General features: G+C 39.4%; 1 protein-coding gene across 8 annotated transcripts in view; it reads right to left on the bottom strand.

Annotated features, from left to right (window-relative positions):
* Nucleotides 1-20,083, bottom strand: part of LOC129769390 (dystrophin, isoforms A/C/F/G/H) — a 388,267-nt gene that overhangs the window by 100,473 nt on the left and 267,711 nt on the right. For 7 of the 8 annotated variants that reach the window (XM_055771638.1, XM_055771636.1, XM_055771635.1 and 4 more), the window contains 4 exons: nt 19,846-20,018; nt 19,638-19,788; nt 19,459-19,582; nt 17,071-17,246 (listed from right to left, as the gene is read on the bottom strand). In XM_055771638.1, coding sequence (XP_055627613.1) covers nt 17,071-17,246; nt 19,459-19,582; nt 19,638-19,788; nt 19,846-20,018 — 624 coding nt within the window. The remainder of the gene's footprint in view (nt 1-17,070; nt 17,247-19,458; nt 19,583-19,637; nt 19,789-19,845; nt 20,019-20,083) is intronic. The other variant, XM_055771634.1, reaches the window with a different exon arrangement.

Genomic DNA, 20,083 nt, shown 5'->3' with positions numbered 1-20,083 from the left:
CCAATACATCTCCTGCTACTAATCAAATCGATGAAGCAGTCCGCAATCGTCGTTCAGCACAGCCCCGCCTCGCAGCTGCTGCCACTCAACCGAATCAAGGGCACTCCTCCACCCCTCGTATGTCATACGCTGATGTGGCCGCTGGTGCAACCACGGACAGTACGCTATTCACCACACAGGAGATGCTAACTCTCGTGTCAGAAGTCATCACAATAATGCGTACCTGCAAAACTATACCTGAGCAGCTGCAAGCGGCTTATTCACTGATTAGCAAATATGTCCCGTGAAGCTGTCAGCATTGCAAATTGGAACGCTTGCTCGCTGAGAAGCAAGCATATCGAGCTACTAGATTTCCTCAATAACAAGGAGATCGATGTTGCTGTCATCACCGAGACGCACCTTAAACCGGAAATCAACATCTTTCTTCCGGAGTTTCGGCTCCTAAGACTCGACAGAACCAGCGCAGATAAAGGGGGAGTGGCCGTTGCTGTGAGACGAAACATCGACTGCCGCCTGCTGCCGAACATTCAGCTCAAAACCATCGAAGCCATCGGTATCGAGGCTCGTACATCGATTGGGCCAATCATCATCATTGCGGCATACTGTCCTAAGCAAGTCAACATCAGGGACGGTTCAGCCGCACTGCTACGGAACGACTTGGCCAAGCTTACACGGCGGCGGGCGAAATACATCATCGCAGGAGACCTGAATGCTCGGCATGCGATTTGGGGTAACCGAAGGCAAAACCGGAACGGGATCATCCTTGCGGAGGACTTGGAGAGTGGTTATTACAATATCTTGGCGCCGAACAGTCCAACAAGAATTTCTAGATCGGGAGTTCACTCTATTCTGGACATTTTCCTGACCAACATGGCCATTTCCGAGGATCCACTCGTCTTCGAGGAACTGTCATCCGACCACTTCCCGGTGGTGCTTAAGTTGGGTGCCTCTGCTGATACGGTGGCCAATCATTCCCGACGAAACTATCACCGAGCAAATTGGGGCGAGTTCCAACATGTTGTTGATAACAACATCACTCCCAATCAGCCTTTAGATTCTCCGGAGAATATTGACCTGGCGCTGGAATCCTTTCAACGAGCGATTACCACAGCTCGTGACAGGGCGGTTCCGCTTCAACAATATCAGGTGAGTACCTCTCTCCAAATAGATAGCACAACCAAACACATCATTCGTTTACGAAATATGTATCGACGTCAGTACCAGCGTACTGGCGATCGGAACAAAAAGATAACGTATACCAATCTGACTAGGGTAATCCAGGATAGGATTCGAGAGCTTCGAAATAGAGAATTTCGTGATAAACTCCGTCAAATTCCTCCTCATTCGAAACCCTTCTGGTCTTTGACTAAAGTTCTAAAAAAGAAACCAAAGCCTGTGCCTCCGCTTTTCTCATCTGGAGGTCCACATGAAGGTAACATTTTATTAACACCCATAGAAAAAACGAATGCGTTGGGGCAACAGTTTGTGTCGTCTCACAACCTCGGGCATAACATCATCAGTCCTCACGAGCATGACGTCATTGAGGGAGTCTCTGTGGTCGAACGATCAGAAAGTTTTATTCCGGAGGGGTCAGAAGTCACTGCTGATGAGCTGATTGGTCTTATCAGAGGATCAAAGAACATGAAGGCCCCCGGTTTTGACAACACTTTTAACATCGAGCTCAAGCATTTGAGCCACGGCTCATTTGCTTTTGTAGCAAAAATTTTAAATAGATGCTGGGAGCTTAACTACTTCCCTTCTGTGTGGAAGTTAGCAAAAGTCATCCCAGTCCTGAAACCGGGAAAAGATCCTTCTGTCCCCAAGAGTTACCGACCCATCAGTTTACTCTCTGCCCTCTCCAAGCTTTTCGAGAAGTGTATTCAATCCCGAATTCTTTCTTTCGCAGATGAACATGGTATCTTTCCTGAGGAACAGTTTGGGTTCCGTAAGGGAAGATCCACCATACATCAACTCACTAGAGTTGTTAACATCATTCAGCGGAACAAGTCGGTATCCAAGACGACAGCAATGGCGCTCTTGGACATTGAAAAGGCCTTCGACAACGTATGGCATGATGGTCTGGTGTTCAAGCTACATCAATACAATTTTCCGATGTATTTGATAAAGATAATTAAAAATTATCTCTCTGATAGATCATTCCGGGTGTCCCTGTATAATGTGTGTTCAGAGCAATTCAACATAAATGCAGGTGTGCCCCAAGGAAGTATCCTTGGGCCCATTTTATATAACATATACACTGCAGACATTCCACCGCTTCCCGGTGATGGAACACTGTCTCAATTTGCTGATGACACCGCGATTATGTTTAAGGGTCGTATAATCAGCGCTCTGACTCGCAAACTACAGTGCGGTCTGGATGCTTTAACAGAATATTACGCAAGTTGGAAAATTGTAATCAATGCGGGGAAGACCCAGACTATCCTTTTCCCGCATTCAAGGTCTCCTAAACTTGTTCCCACTGACAACGTGAGAATTCGGTTCGGAGACTCCCTTATTGAATGGTCCAAAGAAGTCACCTATTTAGGACTCACATTAGACAGTCATCTAATTTTCAAATCTCACGTTGATAAAACCGTCAACAAATGTAACATTTTACTTCGGTTCTTGTATCCTTTAATTTGCAGGAACTCGAAACTTTGTTTAAAGAATCAGATGGCTGTCTATAAACAGATATTCTATCCTGCCATTGAATATGCGGTTCCTGTTTGGAAGGGCTGTGCCCGGACACACAGACTGAAACTCCAACGCGTTCAAAACAAGATTCTTAAAATCATACTGAATTTGTCACCCTGGACGAGAACAACGGAGGTTCATGAAAGAGCCTGTCTGGATACCCTAGAAGTAAAGTTTGACAACGTCATACAAAAATTTGGAGAGAGGTGCTCCTCTTCCGTGCATGAAATTGTACGGAATTTGTATATAGTAGTTTAAGGTCTTAGGTTAAGTAGGTAGTTTTATTATAACAATTAAAAAAATACAAATGTTTATCATTAAAAAAAAAAATTAGATATAGTAAAAACAAACAGTACCTAGCATTCTATTATGCAAATTAAGATGAACAAAGATGTGAAGCGTTAGCTGGCCAATTAAAATGTATAGAACTTTGTATTAACCAAAAACGTATAAGAAATATAAATGAATTTATGCAAAAAAAAAAAAAAATGAAATCCACTCAGTTCTAATTGAACAGCGATTGGAGCATGTTGTCGCTGTTGTGGTGAAGCTCTTCGTTTATCATGAAAGCGCGGATGAACGGTGCCACCAAGAGCCTGTTTGTGCACCTTAGGCCAGAAGAGAATCCATCAGGAGGAGAGTGATGCCACAAACGGTTCCCCGGGAAGAGTTCGGAGCAGCCGCCACACACACACATACACGCGCGGAATTCTTCGTTTGGATGCCATACAGCATCGAGAAAATTCCGGAAAGTTCTAATCATTTCTGGAAAATAAACTGCCAGTTCCTCTGGGAATTTAAAAATACATTCATGTGAAAGAGTTTATTTGAATGTTTTCTATCCATGTAACACTGTGACCAAATACATTTCGTTTTGTGATTTTTCAATCAATCGCAATTAACAGGATAGCTTCTGAAGATTATTCTTCCCCATCAGTAGGATATTTCCGTATCCAATATTGTATGCGCCCGCAATCGATTATTGCTCAGTCGCTGAAAGTTCCGAGCTCAGAGAGTTCATTCCCCTCTAGTTTGTCTTCCAAATTGCCATCGTAAACCACACCTTCTCTCGATTCAATCACACACAAAAAGCATACTTAAGCGATATTCTGGTGGTGAGACACATTCATTTTTCGTGAGGACATCGACAAGACAACATCGTTGCCTAACGTGCTGGAGGAGGTGGACGGCGAAGGATCGACACATACACGCGCAGAATTCTTTCCGTTTGGATGCCATTCAGCATCGAGAAAGTTCCGGAAAGATCTAATCATTTCTGGAAAATAATCTGCCAGTTCCTCTGGGAATATAAAAATACATTCATGTGAAAGAGTTTATTTGAATGTTTTCTATCCATGTAACACTGTGACCAAATATGTTTCCAGCAAGTGCTATTAACAGATGGTTATCGAATTAGCATTAACCACTGGTGGGCTTCCAGTATCGAGGAAAATGTGGAAATATCTAATCGTTACTGAAAATAATCTGCCAGTTCCTCTGGGAATTTAAAAATACATTCATGTGAAAGAGTTTATTTTAATGTTTTCTATACATGTAACACTGTGACCAAATATGATTCAATCAAGTGCTATTAACAGGTGGTTATCGAATTAGTATTAACCACTGGTGGGCTTCCAGTATCGAGGAAAATGTGGAAATATCTAATGGTTGCTGGAAAATAATCTGCCAGTTCCCCTTGGAATTGAAAATTACATTCAAGCGAAAGAGTTTATTTTAATGTTTTCTATCCATAAAATATCCATATAATACATTTGGGTTTGTGATTTGTCAATCAAGTACAGTTAGCAGGTTAGCTTCTGAAGATTATTCTTCAGAACAAGGTTTTTCGTATCCTATATTGGATGCATAAAACCTTGTGCCTCCAACGTAACGCTCTCGTTTTCGAAGTCCCCCAAATATTCATTTATTCATTCATTCAGAATGGATTGAGATTCAACTTCAAACAAATGATCTCTAAATCAACGATAGTCCTACGTCACCCTTGCGGTTATGCCATAGATATAACCCACTTCCTGTTTTTTTGGGCGGACATCGCGTCTCGCTATTTTCATGCGGACCTCCTGTCTCGCTTTTTTTGTGCGGACATTCCGTCTCGCTTATTTTCCAATAAATTTACTTTTACTTACATTGTTTGTTTGGGGGATTTCCTTCGTTTCAAGAGCGTCATTAATAGTCTGAATATTGAACTTTTCAGTTATATCTCCTGGCAGGATCACCAATGTGAACTTCATGCTCCGAAAGGAAAATGCCCCAACGTTAGAGCTCGTCCATTCGGTCCGAACACCGGAAGAGGAAAGAGGCCGAGTCATGGCATCGCATACTATGAGATACAAGTAGTTGTGGTACCCCTTGTATTATATAGTGGTGTAACTCACACTGGTTCACCGTATGTGTCAAGTACGTCGAGTTCAGTTCGGTTCACACTTCTATTAAATGAGTAAGCTCATTTCACACTCCCTTAATGACGTATATCACAGACTAGCCATTGTAGTAGTATAGGTAAACCCACGTGTAAAAATGGGGTAATATATCAATTCACTTATCAGACTGTGTGGCGTGTAGCGACCTCAATTTTTACGGACGAAGCGTGCCTTAGGAAATAGTTTCAATAAGAATTTATGATTTTAATGGGAAAGATTCCTTCTAGAGATCGGGGAAAATCCAACCAAGGATTATCCAATACGAATGTAAGGAGGAAGAGAAGGAATGGAGAAGGTAGAAGAAAAAATAGAGAGTAGATAATACAATTGGTAAGCTCCGCCTCCGGGGCTCAGTTGGTAGAAAATAAGATAGATTAAGGTTTCAAGAAGAGACGCTCGAGAAATAAAAAGGAGTCTTGATTCATAGCCCTAAGTAAGAAGGTGTTTTTATTCTTAGAGAATTTGAAAAGTGCCTTGGTCCGCTCGGTACGTTGCAGGCGCGACATTGACACGAGTCTTTGAATAAATTTAAAAAAAAATAACAGTTCAATACTAAAGTAAAATGTATGAACGATATGTTCCGATGAACAGGAGTTCGGGTTGAATGACGGTGCGAACAAGACGTGCTTGTTTGTGCTCTGTCTTCGTCTTCAAGTTTTGTCGGTGTATTTGGTGTTTCGATTGGAAACTATGCTTTCAAGCTCCGAAAAGATGAATACAGTTGATTTTCCTTGAATAAGTTACGCACAATTGTGGTTTAAAAGAGTGTTTGGCTGAGAAAATTCGTTTTAAAATATAAAAGTGTGGCCGCGTCGATTGTGTTGCGATAAGCTTTTTTTCATCTGGTGTTTCTAGTGCAAGTGTGTATGATAATAACGTCTTGTGTTATATTACCCAGTGTTCTGACCGAACTACATTCCACTGAAATATGGATAAATTGTGAAATTGGAAATAAATCCATAAATCGAGCGAAGCCATTTTTTCTTCGCGTGTATAAGCGAAATTTTCATTCAATCGATGTTTCGTGAATGGGTGTGAGTGTGTGTTTTTTTCTTCATATCGAGTTCGAAGTTTCTATGTCGTAGTGTGTGTATCACCATAGTAGGACCGTCGGCATGGCTGAGTGAAAAGCAGTGCAAGCTAAGTTCTCTCTTTCTTCTTTCTCATATATTATCTCTCTGGGGAGCAACAGAAGTTGTTTGAAATTGAAGACAGGTGTGCTAAATTTTTTTATAACGTATACAAAATCATTCACTCATAGGTTTCCATTCCGCGCGTTTCATGTTTGCTCCTGTTTCGGGACACTCGTAGATACATCAGTGTGTATGTGCTTGTTGCTGCACAGTTCTCTGAGTGAGTGACGGGCGTTATAAAGAAGAAAGAGAGCATGTCGTTTACGTTCCATCTTCGCGCCGCGTATTTTGTATGTAGATATGTGACGTCATTGTAATGTACGTCGTGTTTCTTTAATTATTTAAATTTTTAATGCTTGCAGTGAGAAAATTTAGGTGCTTGGCATCTACACCAAAAGAGTAGGAAAAAGTTCCCGGTATCTTCTTTAATCCTTTGATAAATTAGTTCTTTAATTCTTGAATGTATTAATAACTTTAACTAATCCAATTGTGACAACGGGTGCTTGTCTTTGGGGGGCTTGGGGGGCCGCCGAGGGAACTCGTATTCTATAGGTAGAGGCGATGGTTTTCTGTTGCTTAGTACGTGCTCTTTGAATGTGTCTGGTCGAGGGAGAGGAGGACTGTCTTTGGGTGTTTTGGGAGGGACCGATGATATGTGGTGTTTAGGGGTTGAGTGGTTGAAGAGTTAATGGGTTGAAGAGTTAATGGGTTGAAGAGTGGGGAGGGGTTGAGTGGGAGTTGGGGAGTTGGAGAGCCGACACTGCTCAGGTCTAGTTGAGGGCTTGATCTAGTACTAGTGTATACCCGCGCGGTTATTTTCTCAAGTGCAGCGGATGGCTGGGATGGTCATGGAGGTGGAGCGGTGTTTTTCGGGGCACGATTGTGAGGGATGTCGCTGTATGGCCGGAGGGATTGGTGGTTTTTCGGTCTTTTGGGGGTGCATACAGATGTACAGTGGGCCAACGGATGGTTTTTGGATTGCACTCGGTTTTCGTGTTGCGCGGATTGTGGAAATAAAGAACTTAACTGTTAAGTGTGTGCGGTGCGGGGGTTGGGTGTGGCCTGGAGACTGCCCGTTGGTTTGTTGTGTGTCTTTGTGCATTTCCGGGAGATCGGGGGGCTTTTGGTCCTTTTGGTTGTCTAGTGATGTCTTTCACTGTCGTGTTTTGGGGGGTGCGGTTCTGTTTCCGTGTTTGTCTTGGTTGTCTGTTGTATTTGGGAGGGTAGTTGGATTTGAGTGGCTTTGGTTCCTTGGTTCCTTAGTTCTTCAATTTTTGATTCTTCTGTTGTTGGGTCCTTTCATTCTTCAATTTGTCGATGCTTTGGATATTCAACTTTTAAATTTTGTGTGTCTGTCCTTCTTTGATTACCCAGGGATGGTCCATCTTCCCCACGATTGGATGTGTGCGTGGAGTGCGCGTTGAATGGCAGATGGGTCGCCGCTCCTGTTTTTTTGGGACGGGTTCTCTCGGTGACTTTTTCAGATTTCCCGGAGATGAATGTCTGTCGTCACAATTGTATTCATATAAGGAGTACGCGCGTTGAAATCCGATCAATTTTAGAAGAGTTCTCCCTGTGACCTTCTCAGGTTGGCTAAAGATAGACCTCTTTCGCCGTGATTGGAGTTATATAAGGGGTACACGCATCAGTGTTGAAAAAATAACGATGCTTTCACCAATACAAACAAAACAATTGCCGAAGATTGAAAAATGAAAATTTAACTCTATCTTTTTTAACTTTTTTTTTTTTTTATTCCATTTAAATGAAGATATTTTAATTTTAAATACATGAATTACTACAGCTTTGAATTGATGCTACCGGTGAAAACCGTTTTTTTTTTCATTTATTATGACATAATATTATAATTACAATTCATTTTAATAATTCATTAAACAATGGGTTATCGGGATACGGTTTTCGATTCCACCCTCAGTGAGATTACTCTCTTTGAAGAAGGTGTTTGTTCACTTTACTGCGCTAGATCGAGGATTCAACATTTCTCGTTCTATTTTATCAAAGGTAGTTTTCGAGTCTGTTTCGCAAGGAAGATTTGATTTTCAGCTTGAATAATTGCATATTTCGTTCACTTTTCAACTCTATTGGAAGTGAATTATACAGGCGTTTTCCATGGTAGGTGAAAGGTTTTTTTGTGGCTTCGGTATTTGGACGTAATTGTTAAGATGGCCTGGTTCCTCAACGGATATCGATGGGAAGTTCTTTGCAGAGATTGGTTGTGTAAAGCAGCAGAGTTAGTGAGCATGTTGTGCATTTGTACTAGAGACTGAAGATCACGGAGTGCTAATATCGGAAGAACCGCAGGTGCAGCTTCTTTATACAGCCCGACGGTCGAATACAACGAAGGCCTTTTGTAGACAGCTTTCAAACATCGATTCTGCGTTGACTGTAGGGTTTGCAGTTTTGTTTTGCTAGCAGCTCCCCAAATTGACACCAGATACTGTAGCTTAGATTGTACAAACGCATAGTACATATCAATCAATGGTTTGGTCGGCAGGAATTTAGACACTTTCCACAAGATTCCACAAATTACACTTAAATCACGTTGAAGCGAATTGATATGCTCATTCCAAAGTAGCCGGGAGTCAAATATCAAACCAAGATACTTGAAATTATCTACTTGCTCTAACGTCGTACCGTTGACTACGAGCACAGCATGGCGATCCACTTGAAGACGAGATGAATGGAAGAGCATATATTTGGTTTTTGCAAGATTAAGTGACAGTGAGTTTTCATTGAAAAACTGTTGCAGCGTAGCCATGTCCTCTGCCATATGGCGAATAATCTGGTCGGGGTTCGGGTCTTGGTATGAGAGAGACGTATCATCCGCAAAGAGTCGTGGATTTCCATGAAGAATTAGTTTGGCCAGATCGTTGATGTATAACAAAAAATAAGGGCCCCAAGTTACTACCTTGTGGCACTCCTACCGTAGTGTGACGAACGGAACTCATCGCACCGTTAACATAAACGAATTGCGTTCTGCCTGTCAGATAGCTCCTTATTAGATCGTTTGCTACTCCTCTCACTCCGAAAATTTCCATTTTGAGTAAAAGAATTTCATGATCGATTGTGTCGAAGGCTTTTTTCAAATTCAGGAACAACACACCTTCGATTTTCCTTGTATCCATCGCATCATATATCTCATTGACTAATTCACAAGCTGCTGTCCAGGTACTTGCGCCGCTTCTGAATCCGTATTGGCGGCTATATAGTACGTCATGTTGTTTGAGAAACTGGATGAGTCTGGTCGCAAGTAACTGTTCAAGAATTTTGCTCAAAACTGACAAGACTGATATTGGGCGATAGTTGTTGACATCAGATCTGCTCCCCGATTTATGAACCGGAATAACTCGTGCAATTTTCAAACAGCCAGGAAATCGACCAGTTGAAATTCCCTCGTTGAAGATGTCCCGCAGTAAGCAAGCAAAGAAAGAATGGTGTTTTTTGACAAATTCTGAGGAGATTCCATCAAAACCACAGCTTTTCCCATTTTTTAGGTCATTAATCCTCAAGATTACTTCTTGCTCTGACGTAGGTTGTAGAAAAACTGAATTTGACAACGGCTGCATCGTACCGAATCTGCCGATTCTACGACAACTATTTATGGAAGAGGCGAGCTGGGGTCCAATAGAACTGAAGTAATTGTTGAATGTGTCAGCAATCGTTGGTCCATGGCTAGTCTCCTGCCCGTCCAGAATCAGCTTAATGGTACTATCTCCAACTTGACTCCGTATGTTAGTATGTTCTCTTTGATCTTGATTAACTTCCAAAGATCGTAAGTCATCCAAGGGCAAACTCCTTTAACTTTGGCCTGTACGCATACCTTTCTGGAACAACTTTCTTTTAAACGCTCGTATGTTGTTAAAATATATTGAAGTTTATTCTCTGCGCTTCCCTCCGGAATGTCATTCAACGCAGCTCGAAACAAATCATTCAGTTCCATATTGCAAACGATTGTTTTCTCAAGCACCAGATGTTTAATGGGCCTTTGTAAGTTAAAAGTAGAGAGTACTTGATGGGAAGTGAAAATGATTGTAGATACTCCTCATGATTGTTTTTCTGAAGTTCGTCCTTCAAAGAAAAAGAAGAATCAATTACTGTCAAATTCGACACCCAACCCAACAAAAAATTCTACACATCCAACAAATGATCCTGTTTCACTCACCTCGGTTCAAAATCCAATTAATTCTCTTCAGCATTCAATCATTGAGAATGTTCCTTCCAAGAATCTTTCTCGAATTCGACAATACCAGAACGTTTCGGGATCATCGAAAACACGTTGGGTGGTATTCTTCCGTCCCAAAGGGAAACCTTTAAGGGTGACCCAAATTTGCAAAGACTTGAAGTCTAAGTACTCAAGTGTCTTGGAAATTACAAAAGTGAATAAAGACAAACTTCGTGTTGTGCTCTCGGATTGCAAAGACGCTAATGCGATTGTTAATAATTCTTTGTTCACTGATGAATATCGAGTGTATATTCCGGCACACATTGTTGAAATCAATGGTGTGGTTTCGGAAAAATCTCTCCATCTAAAAGATTTCGAAAACGCAGAGGGTATTTTTCATGATGTAAAACTTCCTCATGTGAAAATTTTGGAAGTAAGATCCCTGAATTCATTTTTAATGGATGGTAACGAAAAGAAATATTTCCCATCTGGTTCTTTCAGAATCTCCTTTGAGGGCACAGCTCTTCCAAATTATGTGCTCATTGATAAGCTTCGTCTTCCAGTTCGATTATTTACTCCCAAAATTATGACATGCACTAATTGCAAACAGTTAGGTCACACTAAAACCTTCTGTTGCAATAAAATTAAATGTTCTAAATGTGGAGTCAACCATGATGAAAGCACTTGCAATAAGGATGCTGATAAATGCATTCTTTGTGGAGGTGTTCCTCACACAGTTAAGGAATGTCCAAAATACAAATCCCGTTCTATTAAACTTAAACAATCACTTAAGGATCGTTCTAAGCGAACCTTTGCTGATATTCTTAAGGCAGCTTCACCTCAGGTATCCGAGGTTTCAGAAAATCGTTTCTCTGTTTTATCAGAGGATGATGAATCGGATACTACTTTCGATCCAATAATCGCGAGAAGAGCTAGAAAGAGAAAAAATACTTCCTCCTCCAAGCCTGCTAAAAAAAGAGGGTTATCCTCTAATCAACCAGAAGCTTCTCATTTTTCTGCTCCTTCCAACAATAACCCTCCTGGTTGGGGATCCTCTAACTATGACGTTCATTTCCCTGAATTGTCATGTCATTCCAGATTCGCTTCTCAATCGGCTCCTGAACCCCAATCATTTACAGGAGGTATTTCTTTTTCTTCGATTGTTGGATGGATCTTTGATATTTTCGGAATTTCAGATTCAATGAAATGTCTCATTTCTGCTTGGCTCCCTACTATCAGTCAGTTAGCTAAGCAAATGGTTTCAAAGTGGCCCCTCCTCTCCTTCATTAATTTCGATGCCTAATTTATTGAATGAGTCAGAGAAATCTACTATTTTACAGTGGAATTGTAGAAGTCTTCTACCAAAACTTGACTCTTTCAAGCAAATGCTCCATTTTTTGAATTGTGATGTGTTTGCTTTATCTGAAACATGGCTTCGTTCGGACAATGTGTTAAACATCCATGATTTCAATATTATTCGTTTAGACCGTGATGATTCCTATGGAGGAGTTCTCATAGGTATTAAAAAATGCTATCCATTTTACAGGATTCCCTTGCCTTTAGTCACAGGAATTGAAATTCTTGCGTGTCAGGCACGTATCAAGGGTAGAGATTTATGCATTGCTTCTATTTATATTCCTCCAAGTACAATGCTTAATTATCGAAACCTTGTGAATATAATTGAGCTTCTACCGCAACCTCATCTTATTTTAGGAGATTTCAACTCACATGGAATTGGCTGGGGTGAGTCTTTTGACGATCGCAGAGCTAATTCTATTATTCAGATAGGATCAAATTCAACTTATTGAAAAACCTTCCTGATAATGCGAAGAAACGTTTGTTAAAATTGTTCAATGTTTTTCTTGAGCAGAACGTTGTTCTACATGAGTGGCGACAGATCAAAGTTATAGCTATTCTGAAACCTGGTAAACCTGCGTCTGATTATAATTCTTATAGACCAATAGCAATGCTTTCTTGCATTCGCAAATTATTAGAGAAAATGATTCTAAGTCGCTTAGACAGCTGGATAGAATCCAACAACCTTCTCTCACTTTCGCAGTTCGGGTTTCGTAGAGGCAAAGAAACTAATGATTGTCTTGCTCTGCTTTCATCAGAGGTTGACATCGCCTTGAGTAAAAAGCAACAAATGGCATCAGTGTTCCTAGACATCAAGGGTGCCTTTGATTCAGTTTCCATTGAGGTTCTTTTTGAAAAACTTCATCTAAATGGGTTTTCTCCAAAATTAAATAGTTTTTTGTTTAACCTTATGCGTGAAAAACATATGAGTTTTTCCCATGGTTCTTCGTCAGTTTTACGAATTAGCTACATGGGTCTCCCTCAAGGCTCATGTCTTAGTCCAATCCTTTACAACTTTTATGTAAATGACATTGATGTTTGTTTATCAGGTAATTGTACTTTGAGACAATATGCAGATGATTGCGTAGTGTCGGTATTGGGCAAAGACAGTATTGATCTGTATAATCCCTTGCAGATTTCTCTTGATAATTTGGTTGATTGGGCTTGTAAATTGGGTTTTGAGTTTTCTACTGAAAAGTCAGAGATGGTTGTGTTTTCAAAAAAAACACCATCCTGCTCAACTGCAACTTAAACTTTTGGGTAGAACAATTAGGCTCTCTTTGTCATTCAAGTATTTAGGAGTTGTGTTTGACTCCAGAGGCACATGGGGTAAAGACATAGGCTACTTGAAACAAAAATGTCAGAAACGAATAAATTTTCTTCGATCCATAACAGGGACTTGGTGGGGGGCCCATCCTGACGACTTAATTAGGTTGTATAAAGCAACCGTTCTATCTGTTATGGAGTATGGAAGTTTTTGCTTCAGATCCGCTGCCCGTACTCATATTCTGCAACTGGAGAGAATTCAATATCGCTGTTTGCGTATTGCTCTAGGATGTATGCAGTCAACGCATACAATGAGCCTAGAAATTTCTGCTGGCATCCTTCCTCTTTCTGTGCGCTTTTTCGAGTTATCATTCCGTTTTTTGATACGTTGTGAAACACTCAATCCGATAGTGATAGCAAACTTTGAAAAAATGCTAACCTTAGGTACTCAATCTAAGCGAATGTTACTATATCATGAATTTCTGACCCTGAAAAGCCCATCGGATTCATCTGGTTTCCAATCCATTCCTTCAATTTTGTTCAATCCTTCTATTAATTTTGACTTGACAATGAAAGTTTATGTTAGTGGTATTTCAGGTGATCTCCGCCAAATAGTTATGCCTGCAATATTCTTGTCAAGATATAAACATATTGACTCAACCAAAACTTGTTTTACTGATGGATCCAGTCTTCATGGTTCCACAGGCTTTGGGGTATTTAATATTGACTTCTCCACATTCCGTAAGCTTAGTTTACCTTGTTCGGTGTTTGTTGCGGAATTGGCTGCGATATACACTGCTTTACAACATATTCAGTCCTTGTCACCCGAACATTTTTACATCTTTTCTGATAGTCTCAGCTCTTTAGAGGCACTTCGTTCGGTAAGGTCTAGATATTCTTCGTATTTCTTGTCTGGAATCCAACAGCTTTTAAGTGTTTTGATGAGTAGATCATTTAATATCACTTTTGTATGGATTCCCTCTCATTGTTCGATACCAGGAAATGAAAAAGCAGATTTTCTAGCTAAAAAGGGCGCAATGGAAGGAGTCTTATTTCATAGGCCCATTACTTTTGATGAATATCTCAATATTCCTCGTGAACGTGCACTTGAATCTTGGCAGACAAGTTGGAATGGAAGTGATAAAGGTCGGTGGCTGTATTCTATCATTCCTAAAGTTTCCCTCAAATCATGGTTCAAAGGATATAATTGTTCTCGTGATTTCATACGGGTAGTGTGCAGACTAATATCTAATCATTATTCCTCGAATGCACATCTTTTCCGAATTAATATTAGTGATAGTAACTTATGTGTTTGCGGTATAGGTTAACACGATATTGATCACATTGTGTGGTATTGCTCTGATTTTCAAAATAACAGGTTATCTTTAATAGAAAATTTCCGCGAAAAGGGAATGACACCCTATGTTTCGATCCGCGACGTTCTGGCTACACGCAATCTCGATGCTATTTCGTTGATATATTATTCCCTCAAGTCCATACACTTTCAAGTATGAGTATGTGTGTATTTTTTCTGTTATTTTTAATTATCGTTTACATCTCCAACTTTTTTTGTTTTTTGTTATTAATAATTCTATTATTTACCAATAATCTATGGTTTTAATGTTTTAATTTTTCTCCAACTATTTCCCTCAGAACTTAAACACATTCAGATTCACGCATTCGCACGCAATCTTCAAGGAGGTGGTTATCTCTATCAAAAAATCCTCAAGAAGAAGCCTCAAATATTATTTTATTATGCATTGTTATATAATTATTTATATTGTATCATTTCTTGAAAAAACTATAGGGTTTTTATGCCTTTTTGAGAAAGAACATTTGCATAGTTCTACTCACAAGGGCTTTTCCCTATTCACAAACACGGCTCATTGATGCTTAACGTTGCTGAGCCAATTGAAAATAAATGATTTAAAAAAAAAATTAGTGGGTTATATCTATGATATAACCGCAAGGTTCACGTGGAACTACCTTAGCTTAGCAATCATTCGTTTGTATTGATTAAATTCTTGATTGAATGAAACAGTTTCCAAATTCAATTGAGTTCAATATATTTGCTCTGTGAGTGAAAAAAATGAACAAATGCCGTGTAAAGTCAATTCATTTATTGTGATTGATTGTTCTTCGTTACAAGTAAATTTAATGACGGACCTTTTACGTTTGGTATGATGACTAGAACAAAATATATGTACGGAAGAATTATCAAACGTTTGATGAACCAGCCTAAGGCTGAAAATCTTTCCAATAAAGGCAAAAAAAAATTATCAAACGATTATTTTATTTTACATTTCCCTCTGAAGTTTACATCCCAAAAGTGTACATACTTCTCGAATCTCGAATTTGCTTGAAACTGGGAAGTTCATTCGCTTCTAGTGGCTGCACGATTTTCCCAGGTTTCTAAGTTTAGAAGATCATGTTAGGACAGAGATATTCCACTCTGCACAAAGGCAAGCGATGACAAAAGTACTCGCAGTTTGCATTTATTTGCAGAGCCGATTTCCCCAGAAACCTCGGTTTTGAAGTCTGTGTTAGGGAAACACATTTCAATCGTAACAAAAATACCCCCGATTTGTATGAATTCGCAATGCCGATTTCCCCACGCTTCATGGATTTGAAGTCTGTGTTAGGGAAACACATTCCAGTCGGAACAAAAATACCCCCGACTTGCATGAATTTGAAATACCGATTTCTCCAGGCACCTTGGTTTAGAAATCTCTATTAGGGAACACATTTCGGTGGGAACAAAAGCTCCCCCTACTTTCGTGTGTTCTTTTTCTTCTTTTTGGCTTTAAGAGGGTTTAAACTTTTCAGTTCACTCGCCTCTAGGCTCTTTCGTGTGCTTGCAATGCCGATTTCGCTGCTTGGTTTTAAAGTCTGTGTTAGGGAACATTTTTCGATGAGAACAAAAGTCCCCCTACTTTCATGTATTTGCAATGCCGATTTCCCCAAGGCTGCTTGGTTTTGATGGCTGTGTTAGGGAAACCGTAAATCGGGCCAATCAAAACGATGCAGTTAGGGCGTTTAGATAACGCCTAATATTTTACAGTTATTCAATTGTTTATCTAATGAAAAACAACATTTTGTTAGTTGCGATAGATGCGTAGAAATATTCCCTATCAAGTGATGCAAACATCTATCCTATCCAGTACGAAATGTTCGAGCTATAAGCATTCGAAATCTTTCATTTTTTCCTGCATGTTCTGTGTTTAGGTTTTCATTTTACCCTCCATATATTCCGGTTAGACGTAGTCCCACGTCAAAAAAAAAATCATATTTTCTGTATAAAACATTTATTCCATGTAACGGAGAAACATGTTATTTGCAAGTGGTTGAAAAATCTTGAACGAGAATTGTGTCTGAAAATAATCTGATATTATAATGATGAGTTTTGTTAGAAATACTAGGAATTTATAGTAAAAGGTAAATTCAACGGTGTCGATTAGAAGATCAATCAATACACAGTTCTGCGATAGGACCTATGAACTTGCTCATAGTAAGAAAACGTGAATGTTTGAAGGTATTGATAACAAAAGAACAAATATTGAGCGGGACGAAGTTTATCGGGTCAGCTAGTTAATAATGAATGAATAATAATTTGATGAGTGGAGTGTGGAATTATTGTTCCGAAACGGATTTAGGAGTAACGATGGTTTTGTCGATTGGAACAAGAAGCACCATATTTTTCCATCATTATATGTAGTATGAATGCGGCAATGCTCTCATCCGTATGTTTATCAGTAGTGGAACAAATTCCAAGCAAGTGGCACGTTTAATAGCATCATATAAGCACAAGGAGTAACTTTCTATCGGAATTAGGGCACATCACGGTACTTGTGAATTGCAAAGAATTTGATTTAAGTTAGAAGAAAATTTAGAAATTCAATTGGTTATCAATTTAATGTTGTACCTTTTTTCCTAAATTACCCGAATGTCAGATAGTGTCTATAATAATTTATGAGGATAATATTAATATAATAATACCTACCGTCACAAACTCCTCTAACTGATGATTCCAATTATCTGAGCGATCAATCAAGTGACCCCACTGCTCGGATAGTTTGTTTACTTCACGTCGTATACTTCGAGTCAATTCCTTATTTTGTTCGTCTGCTGACATGTATCGAGTTTCACTGTCAATGGCTGTATAAATTGAAAATATACCTAAATGAATAGACATCGAAATTCATCCAATTAAATCAGATATACATCATATAGTAAATCTCGTGACTCTCGTGGCAAAGTGGTTAGCGTCACAAATGGATTATTTGTTAAAAAAAATTCTTTCGACTTGCACTAAACACGCGTATTCTGGAACTTGTCACTCCAAAAATTAATTAAAAAATAGAACGGAGTGTCCAAAAAACGGCAGCATTTTCAACATAGGAGTACGAAATTATTGTCGACTAGAACAGTGGTGTTCAACCTTTTTTCAGAGGGTCCACAAACACGTATTACACGTGTACTACGAAATTATAACCGGCAAGAAACAAACATTATAAAAATTTGAGCTTGAAACTCTTTAGTACAAACATTTGGAAGCAGTGACAAGGGCCAACGAATGAATGCTTTAACTGAGTGATGGACGCGAACTTTTACCAATATTTATAGATTTTTGTGTATGATACATACACACCAGATTGGCCCACCAGAAGAGCACGTCTGACCACATGAGGCCCGCGGGTCGCAGGTTGAGTATCGCTGGCCTACAAACATTATAGGAGTTTAAAAAAAAATCTACAATAAATTTCCATCGAAGAACACAACACCTGGCTGAAAAATATCTTCGTTATTCTTCATCTTGGTGTTATAGCCATCGCGGCGATCTTTTCCCAGATGACAAATCATGCTGTGGGAACAAGTTCGTTCCCCCACCACGATTTTTGGCGTTACGTAATTTGTGCACCATTACTTAGCAGAAGCAAGACGGGACAAAAGAAATGGTAAATGCTTTTACGCTTTGACTGTTTAATAGGTTGTCACCGCGCAGGACCTAAATTGCAATATTCATCTCTCCACAGTGTCCATTCACACATTTCAATGTTCGTTCTGCGACTGATTAGCAGTGATATATAAAAAAGCCCCTCGCCGATGCAATTGCTGGTAATTGACGTACGGGTAGGTAAGCAACCAAATGAGTAGAACAAATATGTAAGAAAATGCTTCTCATTTCCATCAATTTAAAAAAATTACAAAGTATCAAAAAACTCGAGAATCTCGAACGTATGAGGAAGAGAACGAACCACGAGCTGGTGCAACTTCACAACGGACCCAGCATTCAGAATATCGCCAGGGCTGGACGAATGCGATGGGTGGGACATGTTGCTAGAATACCACCTAGCTGTTTGATGTTTTCTTCATCTTGAATGCAAAAACAAAATTCTTAACTCATCTAGGCTACCTGTCGAGAATTCTGTTGATTGATTGTTTTTTCTATCATAGAGGCTTTAAACTAAGTAGTTCATTTTCCTCTAGCCTTGAAAAAGGCCTATTAGAAGATTAATCAATGGAGGGTCCTTAGATTGAACCCACGGTCATTCGCTTAATAAGCGAACGCGCACGGAAAACTCTCTCGAGAATTCTTCGATCTTCTTGTTTTTGACGGAGAACTATGTGTTTCATTAACTTTGAACCTTTCTTGAGGCTAAGAGAGTAAATTTTTGTAGCTAAATGGTATTTATTGTAGTTTTTTTTTTATAAAGTTTGTTGATTCTCGATCCCATTGCACCATATTGCCAAAGCAGACTAATTGATATAATTACTCCTAGAGACGTCAAAAACGAGCACTATGACATAGCGACGAGGCATATTTTTGTGGTTCACTAAAACAGGTACTACACAATTTCTCAAAAATGTTAATGACAATATATTATCACTATTTCGCAATCGGTTATATCCATTGTATCTATGAATAATTCATAGGGAAAAAAAATCTACTAAAAAATTAATTCTCAAATTGACTTTCTTTCTGAAATAATATTCTTATACTAGAGGCATTTAATATCGAGTGATGTTATCACATAAATTTCTTCCGACTGTGCGTGCACTGTAGAATTCTGGAGTTTACCACTCGAAATAATTCGAAACGTGTTCTGTGGCATGGACAACTCAACTAAGTACTAGTTAAAATGACGCAAGTAACACTCCCTTGAGACGACGAAGTTTAGAGGTGAATGAACTGCAGAGTTTAAGCCTCTCAAAAAAAAGAAGAAGAAGAAGGCGTAAATCCTCAAGGAATATTAAGGGTATACAAGAATGATAAGAAAAAGCAACAATATCCGAAGTGCTAAGCAAGTGAGTTGAATGGAATATGGCGCCTACGCTTTGCCATGCACACTGCCCTCTTTGTTTTTTTTTTAATCAAAGTTCACTTTACCTTCCGAATCACTGGTGTCCGATAATTGTGGCTCGTTTGATACATATTGTCGAGCACTTTGTAAGTTGCTTTCTACGACTGGTCGTTTATCTTCCAACTGTCGACGAAAAGCGCGATGATCGTCCTTGAAAAATTCCAATATTAGAGGGTCGCACAATCGCTTAATTAACCAGGATTACCATTTGTTTCTTCAAACTGTTATCATCACCCTTCAGTGGCCCCAAACCCAAAGAAGTTAATTCCGTGTCCTTTCGAATCACCCATTCCGTCAACTCTCTTATGGATAAAAGTAATGCTGTCCAATGTTCAGAGTTAGATTCTAAGCGATTTCTACAAAGAGAAGATTTTATAAACCATTGTTATGTTTCAAAGTTTTTGTATATCTACCTTATTGCGACACTTTTGGACTTCAAGTGATTCCATCTTTGATTCATCTCGTCCAACCGACTTTGTAGCATAACAGCATCTTCTTGAGATGTGAGTGATCCCAAAAGTTTTCTACCAGTATTATCCAAACGATCATAAACAACACGGTGTGATTCTATCTCCGATTGCAGGTCCTGAATGAAGAAATTATAGTGTTAATTATCTCTAGGTGCTCTGGGTCAATTTTGATATGATGACA

The sequence above is a fragment of the Toxorhynchites rutilus genome, chromosome 2 (assembly GCF_029784135.1).
Source record: "Toxorhynchites rutilus septentrionalis strain SRP chromosome 2, ASM2978413v1, whole genome shotgun sequence".
In the NCBI taxonomy this organism is placed as follows: domain Eukaryota; kingdom Metazoa; phylum Arthropoda; class Insecta; order Diptera; family Culicidae; genus Toxorhynchites; species Toxorhynchites rutilus.
This window is presented reverse-complemented; position numbering and strand designations above follow the sequence as displayed.